The following is an 11,376-nucleotide window of genomic DNA, read 5'->3' as shown; positions in this document are numbered from 1 at the left end:
CCTCATTAAATTGACAGGAGACGGTATGGAAAATATAATTTTAAGCTCACTTTACTTGTTGCCTTATGTATCATATGGCATGATGAATATATTAATAAACTTTGCATCTCAAAGCCTTTTAGAATATTAGGTTCTGTATGTTGACGCAATACGTATTTATTTTATATATGTATTTGTATAAATATGAAATACATCTTAAATACATTTTATATAAACACACAAAAAAGTGTTCTAATATGCTATGGAAGATGATTGATGTGTAACAGAAACAGTTACCTAAGAGCTCATTTAGTCCAGCTTTTGAGTTCAGGGAGAGGCTCTGAGTATTATTTAAATACAAGGACTTGGGATCCCTGGGTGGCGCAGCGGTTTGGCGCCTGCCTTTGGCCCGGGGCGCGATCCTGGAGACCCGGGATCGAATCCCACGTCGGGCTCCCGGTGCATGGAGCCTGCTTCTCCCTCTGCCTGTGTCTCTGCCTCTCTCTCTCTCTCTCTGTGTGTGACTATCGTAAATTAAAAATAAATAAATAAATAAATAAATAATAAATAAATACAAGGACTTTTAAACCTAGTGCTGCCTACGGTTTAAATGTTGGCTCTTCTGTGCCTTAGTTTCCTCATCTGTAAAATGGGGATATTATTAGTACCTGTCTCGGTGTTGCTACTCTTTATAAAGGATTAAAATTGCTACTTCTTATAAAGTTCTTACAGCAGTGCCTGGCACATAGAAAGCTCTATGTATTGGGATACCTTAGCCACATTAGCCAAAGAACATTCTAGGTAGATGAAAGAGCAAGAGAAAGTCACAGAACTTGATATATGCAGTGAGCTCTAGGTTATCCAATATTTCTAGAACAAAAGGTGTAGAGGACAAAAGCAGTGATGAGTCTGAGAGGTGTGCAGAGATCAGGTCATAGAGGCCTTGAATTTGTCTTACTTGTCTTATTCACCACTTTTTTTTTTTTCCAGCTCCCAACACAATGCCTGTCATAAAGTAGCTGTAAAAATATTTTCAGTGAAAAAATTAGGAGCTGTATTTTATCCTCTACATGATGCCGAACCTTTGAGAAATCTTAAGTGAAGTGTGACATAATCATAGTTGCATTGGTGTCAGTTTGTAGAATGGATTAGAGGGGCTAAGACGGGCCAGTAAAACCAGCTAAGAAAGTATTGAGAAGAAGACTAGAACAATGATAGTAGTTGTGAAGAGGGGCCAAAGTTAACAAAATGTAAACTATTGGAACCAGAAAAGGAGAAGAGCTGAAATAATACTAAAATGCTGCCTTCGTTATCTTTTCACCAATAGTTCCCATTTTGCCTTTTGTGAATACATGTATACTCTGCTTCTTTTTCTAGGCCAGTTCTTGGGTTTTTTTGAGTGTTTTTCATGCTCCATCATGTTGAGGGCTAAGACTCGGCTTCTTTTGCTTTCACCGCACCATCTGAAGCAGCTCAAAGAGTCACCAGGATCCAGGCTTATATGGCGTCGACTTCTGCATCAGCAACAACCCCTTCACCCAGAATGGGCTGCCCTGGCTAAAAAGCAGTTGAAAGGCAAAAACCCAGAAGACTTAATATGGCACACTCCAGAAGGGATCTCCATAAAGCCTTTGTATTCCAGCAGGGATACCAAGGACTTAGCTGAAGAACTTCCAGGAGTGAAGCCATTCACACGTGGACCATATCCCACCATGTACACCTTTAGACCCTGGACCATCCGCCAGTATGCTGGTTTTAGTACTGTGGAAGAAAGCAATAAGTTCTATAAAGACAATATTAAGGGTGAGATTTTAATGCAGCACATCATATTCATAATCAAACATAGGTTTCCTGTTCTTGGCTTCTTTTGAAGGGACACTGGTTAATCTTGGTAAAGATGATAGTCACTTTGTAATTTTGTAGTTAAGACTATACTCTGAAAAAGATGAATGTTTTCAACTTCCATAGTCAAAGGATAGGTGAACCAAATTAAATTGCTAAATTCTTGAATGCTAACAACAGTTAACCTGCATATTATGGGGACACCTGGGTGGTGCTGTTAGTTGAGCATCTGACTCTTGGTTTCATCTCAGGTCATGATCTCAGGGTCTTGAGATCGAGCCCTGGGTCAGGCTCTGCACTCAGCACAGAGTCTACTTAAAGAAGACTCCCCTTGTTCTTCTGTGGCTCCTGCCCCTCAGATAAATAAATAAATCTTAAAAAACAAAACAAAACAAAAACAAACCATGCACTTTATGTAAAACAGATTAGGTGAAATTGTATGATGAAAGGAGACATGGGCTTTCTCTTTGAAAAGCTTTTAATTAACATTGTCAAGATGGGAATTGAAGGGGAAAACAATTTAAAAGATGCCCAGGTAAAGTAATAAGCCAACGATAATGTACAAATATATTTAGTGCAGTCTGGCATTCATGTCTCTGAAAATTATATTAACTACTATTTTTTCTATCTGATCTGTATTAAAATCATATTTGCTAAATTTGAGGATTTGTAAATTTATATTACACATAGAGGACTGATCTTATATTCAGTGTACACTTTTTGTTTTTTGCATAGTGTTCATCATTCTGTTTTCCAGAATATTTGAATAGCCAGGACATCTTGTTTACTACCCTATTAAATACAAGAACTAATTATATAAGCATACAGATACTAAATTATGTTAACTATTTATAAATAGGTCTTCTTGTGTACCTTAAAAAATATTTCTATCTGAAATTGTTAAGATAAAGACAAAATAGGTGAAGGAGATTAAGAGGTACATACTTTCAGTTATTTTTTAAAAAGTGCTAAGATAAAAAAGATCCTCAGACATGAGGTGAGATGTTTTATTCTTGCCGTTCTGCAATTCAAGTTGTGCATTTTACCACATGGGAAACAACTTAGGAAATGTACTATCTTTATTTAAATTTGTTTTGACATGTATGAGCATAAAAATGTTAAAAAATATATATTATGATGAGGTGAATCAACTCCTTTAGTAGTGTTAATGTAAATGAGTTTACTTTGGTGCCAGACTCCTTAAATCCTACATTGTTTTTCTTTATGTGCTCAGCTGGTCAGCAGGGATTATCAGTTGCCTTTGATCTGGCAACACATCGCGGATATGATTCAGACAACCCTCGAGTTCGTGGTGATGTTGGAATGGCTGGAGTTGCTATTGACACCGTGGAAGATACCAAAATTCTTTTTGATGGAATTCCTTTAGAAAAAATGTCAGTTTCCATGACCATGAATGGAGCAGTTATTCCAGTTCTTGCAACTTTCATAGTAACTGGAGAAGAGCAAGGCGTACCTAAAGAGAAACTTACTGGTACAATCCAGAATGATATACTAAAGGAGTTTATGGTCAGAAATACTTACATTTTTCCTCCAGAACCATCCATGAGAATTATTGCTGACATCTTCCAATATACAGCACAGGTATTTCCTGCTACTTATGAGATTTGCTTTACTTCTTTAGATGTAAGACTTTTTATAAAATATCACCTAATTTGAATTTAATAAATGAGTCAAAATAATAGTTTTAGTGTAAAGTCAGAGTATGAGTTTTATGTATATGTGTGTTGTTAATTTGTATGTTTTGCTTTTAATGTACTCATCTTATAGTCTTATTATCTATAGGAATCTGAGCATTAGATGCATACCGTATTTTCTTTATTAAAATTTTTATTATCTGATAATTTTTAGAATTAAGGAGGGCTCATAATTTACACTTCTTTATTTCTTTCCAGAGTTCATATTTAGTTTCGAAGTATACACTGGGGTCAGACATTTGGCTATCAAAACAACAGCTTTATAAGATATTGCTTATATCTGCATCTAGAATGAGTTTCCTGGTATTTCACCTCTGAATAAGGTTGTCTTCACCATCAGAATGGTGGGAAAAGAAGGGTTTTACAGTGTTCTGTGTTTGTAGCAATCTCTGTAAGGGAAACATAACGCTTTTTCATCTTCCTCTGAGTAATTAATAAGTAGTTTTGCCATCACTCACACTTTGCTTCTTGCTTGCAATGCTCTCTTAATCTACCTTAAGGTTAGACTATGTTATTTCATGGCAAAGGGCCCATCTCCCCTCCACCATGAAACTTTTTTTTAATCTTTTTTATTTCTTATAATTGCTGTTGTCTAAGAACTCCTGCAAGCATTGCCTCGTCTCATCAATATTTAGCCTTTACGCTTGGCAATTTTATTTCTTTTCATAGATCTCTGCCCATGTGAACTGTGTTGTATAGAACTGTATATTTCTATCCCCCTTTTCAATTTCAAGAACATATGCACAGGAATACATTTAGCAGCATATGACAGACGCACACACCCAAATAGTAGTAGCTTAAACTAAATAGAAGTGGACCCTCTGTCTGAAAGAAATTGGAAAGTAGGCTGTCAAGAGCTTGGTTGTATGGGAGCTCCACAGTCACCAGGGTTCCAGTCTCCTTTAATCTTGCTTGTCCTCTTTTGTTACTATGCCACTCATGGTTGAAGAGGTGGGTGCACTGGATGTGTTTGTTGAAGGGAGGGATGGACTCAGCTCCTCTGATTTAAGGTAAATTTCCAGAAGGAAGAATCCCCAGTTCCACTTTTATCCCAGTGGACTCACTTCCTGGCCAGTGCAACCACGTTTATCCCAGTGGATGCCCACAGTAATGAGAGAAGATTGGAAGTACAGTTCTTGTAAATTGGCATTCTGCATTTATGGTTCAGGTATTATAGGAGAAGAGTGGAGAAATGAATAGTTAGTAGCAGTTTGTACAGTTTATGCTGTTATGTTGTTGGGCATTTTACCTTTGTAAAGCTCCTAGTATCCTCTTCAAGTTCAAAATTGCTTTATATAATCCTTCACATAAGTGATGAAAGTGCTGGTTGCATATACTGACATAATAATGCTGTATTGAAGTACGTTGAAAACTGTCAACTTCTTGATTAAAAAAAATGTTTAATTGTAGCAAAATTCACATGACATAGAATTTACCATCTTCACTGTTTTGAAGTGTACAGTTAAGTGGCATTAAGTACATTCACACTGTTGTGCAACCATCACCACCATCCATCTCCAGAACTTTTTGCATCTTGGAGAACTAAAACTCTGTACCTATTAAATAGTAATTCCCTATCCTCTTTTCTCTCTAGCTCTTGGAAACTATCTTTCCATTTCCTATCTCTGTGAATTTGACTACTCTAGCTACCTCCTAGAAATGTAATCGTATACTATTTGTCTTTTTGTGACTGCCTTATTTCACTTAGCACAGTGTCCTCAAGGTTCATCTCTGTTGTAGCATGTATGAGAATTAACCACCTTTTTTAAGGCTGAATAATATTCTAATATCCCAGTATTTCTATTATTTTTAAAGAAATTCTACTACTAAACTCCTCTTTGTAGAGAAGAACCTATTTGTTTTATTGCTTCTTATTTATAAACTATATATTTGGGCAATCTCTCAATTCCATGTAATTCAGTCCTCTTACTGTTTTTGCAATGGAACATTTTTCAATTGCTTTTGGTTAATTATAAATAAAATATTAAGAAATGTAAGTTGCAGGGGATCCCTGGGTGGCTCAGTGGTTTAGTGCCTGCCTTCAGCCCAGGGCGTGATCCTGGAGTCCCGGGATCGAGTCCCACATCAGGCTTCCTGCATGGAGCCTGCTTCTCCCTCTGCCTGTGTCTCTGCCTCTTTCTCTGTGTCTCATGAATAAATAAACAAAATCTTTAAAAACAAAAAAAGGTAAGTTGCAGATCAATAGCATACAGCAGCAACAAGTAGCACCTTTTGCATGCTTATTGCATACTGGCATAATGCTAAATGGTTTAGATGAATCATTTCATTTAATCCTATAACAATTACACGAGGGAGGCATAATTATTACCTCTATTTTATGCTTTAGGAAACTAGGGAATAACAAGGGTGAGAAACTTGCCTAAAGTCTTACGGCTAGTTAAGTAACATAGCTAGACTTTGAGCATTCTGACTCAAGAGCCCATGTTCTTAATTATCATAGTGAATTTCAGTGATTAAGTTTTTATTATTTTATGTTTGGCCAATTCTTGGGAAGGATAATAATTTGGAGGCTTTACAGAATATGTATGATATGTACCCTCCCTAATATAAAGTTTTAGGGGAATGGTAGAAATGACCTTTTCTTTTTTTAATCTTTTTATTTATTTATTTTTAAAAGTAATCCCTGCACCCAATGTGGGGCTCAAACTCACGACCCCACAAGAGTCACATGTTCCACCCACTGAGCCAGCTAGGTGCCCTCTGAAAGGAATGCCATTCTCGTAGTGATTTTGCTAGAAATTGTGTTGGGTATGCTTAGCATTAAATGTCACACTAAGTCAAATTGAAATCTTAGATTTTTAAACCATGTATTTATCCTGTTGTGTTTTAATATATAGTACTAAGGATTGAGTCATTTTCTCTTTCCTCCCCTACCATGTACTTGTTCATGTTTAATGACTTCATTCAAATAATAAAATTGATAATTAGTAAAACTTAAATTTATATATCTTCAGCAAATTAACCCAAAGTTACAAGATCTTAGAACCTCGTAAGAGGTCATAGTCGTTGCTTTGGAATTAAAGATGTCTTATTTAATTCTCAGACTGAGGGTTGGTTGCATTTCTAATCTCAACTAATTTATTTTAAACTTTGACTCAAAAGAATGGTTAGTGAAAATTCTTTTTCACTAGGAAAATAAAACAGGTGCAGTTTTTATGATGGTTCATTGAATCACCACTTAAATTGAGTGAATTAAATGTAACAAAGTAAGCATTAAATATTTTCAGTTAATATTAAAGAGTATACTGAGTTGAACATCATTTAAAAATAATAGTCTTTTAGAAAATGGGTTTAATAGAAACTTTAAAAATTTTTATTCACTGCTATATTTTTTATTATTTTTATAGCACATGCCAAAATTTAATTCAATTTCAATCAGTGGATACCATATGCAGGAAGCAGGGGCTGATGCCATCCTGGAACTGGCCTATACTATAGCTGATGGGTTGGAATACTGTAGAACTGGACTCCAAGCTGGTCTGACAATTGATGAATTTGCACCAAGGTGAGTAAATTGACCACAGAGATTGTCTCAATATTAGGAAAGTTTTTAGGACCAATTTATGAGTGTACAGTAGACCTATTGATAAAATTAACTTGTATATATAAATGTCACACTAGATTCTCTTATGTTTTATTGGAGTACTAATTAGAGAATAAGCCAATACTGTGTATAATTAAATTTCAGAATTAAATTTGACTTCTTTCTGGTAACGATATTGATTCTAGCTGTCTTCCCTGAAGCCACACATTAGATTTGCAAAAATGTAAAACAGTGACTGTTTTATTACAATTTTTGACAAAGTATAATTATTTTTCATAAAAATATTATTTATGTTACTTATGTCCTATGTTTCTTGTTTCTAAATGAATTAATATATAAAACATTGATAGATATTATCCTAATAAAGATTCCTTGGGGATCTTCAGTAATTTTTAAGAATGAAAAGGTATCCTGAGACAAATATCTGAGAACAGCAAAAGGCGTATCAAGAATTTTTATTAGTTTTTAATTTCTTTATTTCAGACTAACCTAGTTTTATAGAAAGAAACACAGCCTTTGTGCCTTTAGGCACAGGCAAGTAAACCAAATGTGTAACTAGGTGCAGAATATAAAATAAAAAGGAGTAGTGGGCTTGGGGGCAATTGGAGAAATGTATGCTTAGACCAAATATATCATTATTCTTTAAAAACAAAACAAAACAAGGGCTCTTGGGTAACTCCATTGGTTAAGCGTCAGCCTTTGGCTGAGATCATGATCTAGGGGTCCTGGGAATCCTGGCCTCGGGCTCCCTGCTCAGGAGTAGTCTGCTTCTCCCTCTTCTCCTCAGTAGTGCTCTCCTCCCTGCTCATGCTCTCTCTTACGATCTCTCTCACTCTCTCTCAAATAAATAAATAAAGTCTTAAAAAAAAAAAAAAAAACCAAAACAGGAAAACTTCCTGCTATCCGAAGAAAACAAGTTTGTTGTTTGATTCCCTGTGTAGGTGACCCCTGAATTACATATTGGGTATTCTTGAAGTATTTTATTTTTGGATAACTATTCATTCTTTATTTAAGGGTGCAAGAGGAACTTCTTTTATAAAGAAAACCAATTGTAAAGTGAATAATTTCTTAGTGAGGCAAATAATCACAGCCCTTTCTTCTGTGTGCCTAAAACTGTACTTTGTTAGGTTTAAAGCTACTTTAATATATATTCTTTGATTCTAATTCAAATTAAATTGTTTGAAATTAAAATCTGGACACTATTTTCTTTAGTGTGTGATACAATTAGTTTTATTTTCCATTTTATGTTGTATAATCAAATATGTATAAACAAATAATGGACTTAACATTACTATTTTAGGTTGTCTTTCTTCTGGGGAATTGGGATGAACTTTTATATGGAAATAGCAAAAATGAGAGCTGGGAGAAGACTCTGGGCTCACTTAATAGAGAAAATGTTTCAGCCTAAAAACTCTAAATCTCTTCTTCTAAGAGCACATTGTCAGACATCAGGATGGTCACTTACTGAGCAGGTATGTGTATATATATATATATATATAAAGTGTAAAGTTTTAGTCATATATTGTCTTATAAGCAACATAGCACAATCAGGAAGTAGATTTAAGAAACCAGCTGTTAATATTTGAAAATTATCATTCTGAAATATAATGCACATTTAGATTTTTTACACATATTATAATAAATAAGGCTGGCTCCCTCTAGTGGTTAACAATATAAAATCATATAAATCCACTTAACTGTAGTGCTGTTTTACCTTTTTAAAAAAAAAAAAAAAAAAAAATGTGATGATAAGGAGGAAGTAAAAATCATGACTTAGTTAATATTGTCCTAAGTAATTTTAACTCAAATTCATAACATAAAATTGCCTAATTAAAATTTTGTGCACATAAAATATTTTAGTTATGTTTAAGTAAGTATGCATGCACACAGACCCATTTAAAGGCTATTGTCATGTGAGTGTTTTAATTTCGTTCTATTAGAAAATCGTGTGGTGATCTTTTTTCATGCATTTTCTTTATATATTAAATTATTTTGATACATTAAAAATTCATAACTTTAAAGTTACATTGTTCTTACACATTTAAAAGTGCATAAAAACTAATATATCCATATTAAATATGACTTCAGGTACTTATAAATGAAGATATACAGTTTCAGGGTTAGAAGAAACCTTAATAATCATTTGTCTTAACCTCCTCATTTTTATGGTTAAGGAAACTAAAGTTCAGAAAGGTCCAGTGATTTGCCGATCACAGTCAGGAACAGAATAAATCCAGATTTTTTATCTCATAGTACATTGTTTATCTGCTTCATTTGTCATTTATTAATAAATCATTTGCTGAGTGCCTGTTAAGTCTGGCGTCTACTAATTTATTGGATATTCTGAAGCCTAGTATAGACATTGGCAAGAAAGTATACAGCAGCCACTGCTTAATCATAGCATCGTTTATCAACTGTTGTTTTGTTTTGCCTTTTTGCTTTTCACTAAATGTTTTAGGATCCTTATAATAACATTATTCGTACTACAATAGAAGCAATGGCAGCAGTGTTTGGAGGCACTCAGTCTTTGCACACAAATTCTTTTGATGAAGCCTTGGGTTTGCCAACTGTGAAAAGTGCTCGAATTGCCAGGAATACACAAATCATTATTCAAGAAGAATCTGGGATTCCCAAAGTGGCTGATCCGTGGGGAGGTTCCTATATGATGGAATCTCTCACAAATGATGTTTATGATGCTGCCTTGAAGGTCAGTTTCTCTTATTTATATCAAGATTTATAAAATGAGAGAAAAAGAATTTCAGATTCAACTTTAATAGTATACAAGTGGAAACATAATTTAAAAATACATGTGTATTCATATTAAAGTATTTTGTTCAAAGAATTGAAAAGCCTACTAGTGTTAAAAGGCTGGAACGTAAAAAAGTAGTCCTTTGTCTTCTACTTACTTTTTTCCTGCTTCCTTGAATCAAATACATCATTTTTGTTTGTTTTTATCTCCATATTTTAAAATTACACGTATCTATTAGGTCTAAGTCCTTCATTATCTATTGCTTTGTAGTATGGTAGTGTAGTATTTTAGCTGATTCTTACCTCTGCTTTCTCTTGTCTTATAATACTACCAATACAATTATATCTCAATAGTATGTATATATCCTTCTGAAGTCCTCCAATGCTCTCCTTTGATTTTTCTCTCTAGTTTCTCTCTAGACCTGCTGACCATTATAGTCCTTTGACTTCCCTTTGACATTATCTTGGGAATTATTTTTACGTCCGCTATGTTGAATTTGTATCTAGAATCCTGTGTCCACCTCTGTTGATTTATCCCTTGTTATTTTGAAGCACACTTCATAGGAACCTCCTTTAAAAGTGGTAACTGGGAGATGACATATATGAAACTTTGGATGTTTGAAAATGTCTTCACTCTACTCAGGATTTGATAGATAGTCTGTGTTTGAAATTATTTTCATTTGGGAGTGTATAAGCATTGATCTACTTTTTATCCTAGCTTTTTATTCTAACTTCCAACTATTTCTGTTTGAAATCTCATGCTATTTTCACTCTCAGGAAATTTCTAACAGTTTTAGGATCTCTTTATTTTTTGAGTTGCTGGACTTTGGTGTATGTATTTTTTTCCTACATTGCACTGGACCTTCAGTGGGCATTTTTTAATCTCGCCCACTTTCGTGTTCTCATAGCTCTGGAAAATTGTCTTGTATTACTTTTTTTGATAATTTCCTCCCTGCCATTTTTCTGTGGTTTCTCTTTCTGGAACTCCTAGTTATTGGATAAGGACCTTCTTAAAAGATACTCTGATGTTCTTATCTGTTATATAACTCATCCATGAGATTCTGTTTTCTGTTCTTGAAGAGTCATCAACTTTAAATTTCTACTTATATATTAAAATTCATATATCATTTTTTTAATTTTCAAAAGCTCATTTTTGTTTTCTGAATTTCTCCTTTGTATATTAATCCTACTTGCTTCATTAATACAGAACCTAATCTTCTTTTCTGAGGATAGTAATTATATTTTTTAAAGTTTTCTTCTGTATCCCGTATTGTCTGTTTCCTCTATGTGCCTTTTGTCTTTAGTCTTATTATTCAGAATGCAGCTTTTTATTTCACCAAGACATCTTATCCTTGCCTCTTTCTGTACTTGGTGTTTAATAGCCCATTGGTTTTCTGCAGAAGTAAATTTTGGTCCATTTTCTGCGGGTAGTAAACTTCCTCAAGGCATTTTCTCTTGACAGAATGGGAAAGAGGTAGTTGCAAATTCTAAAGTATTCCCCTCTTTTTAGCTTCCTATCTTAGCTTT

The 11,376-nt window shown here is 34.2% G+C and overlaps 1 protein-coding gene across 5 annotated transcripts in view; it reads left to right on the top strand.

Annotated features, from left to right (window-relative positions):
- Positions 1–11,376, top strand: part of MMUT (methylmalonyl-CoA mutase) — a 32,383-nt gene that overhangs the window by 1,051 nt on the left and 19,956 nt on the right. For all 5 annotated transcript variants that reach the window (XR_005367807.1, XM_038554276.1, XM_038554274.1 and 2 more), the window contains exons 2-6: positions 1,357–1,782; positions 3,056–3,423; positions 6,905–7,062; positions 8,402–8,573; positions 9,560–9,808. Coding sequence is in view for 4 of the 5 variants with exons in the window: in XM_038554276.1 (XP_038410204.1) it covers positions 1,398–1,782; positions 3,056–3,423; positions 6,905–7,062; positions 8,402–8,573; positions 9,560–9,808 (1,332 nt within the window). In the remaining variant the exon portion in view is untranslated. The remainder of the gene's footprint in view (positions 1–1,356; positions 1,783–3,055; positions 3,424–6,904; positions 7,063–8,401; positions 8,574–9,559; positions 9,809–11,376) is intronic.

The sequence above is a fragment of the Canis lupus genome, chromosome 12 (assembly GCF_011100685.1).
Source record: "Canis lupus familiaris isolate Mischka breed German Shepherd chromosome 12, alternate assembly UU_Cfam_GSD_1.0, whole genome shotgun sequence".
NCBI lineage: Eukaryota > Metazoa > Chordata > Mammalia > Carnivora > Canidae > Canis > Canis lupus.
Note: the sequence above shows the minus strand (reverse complement) of the source record. Positions and strands in the feature narration are given on the sequence as shown.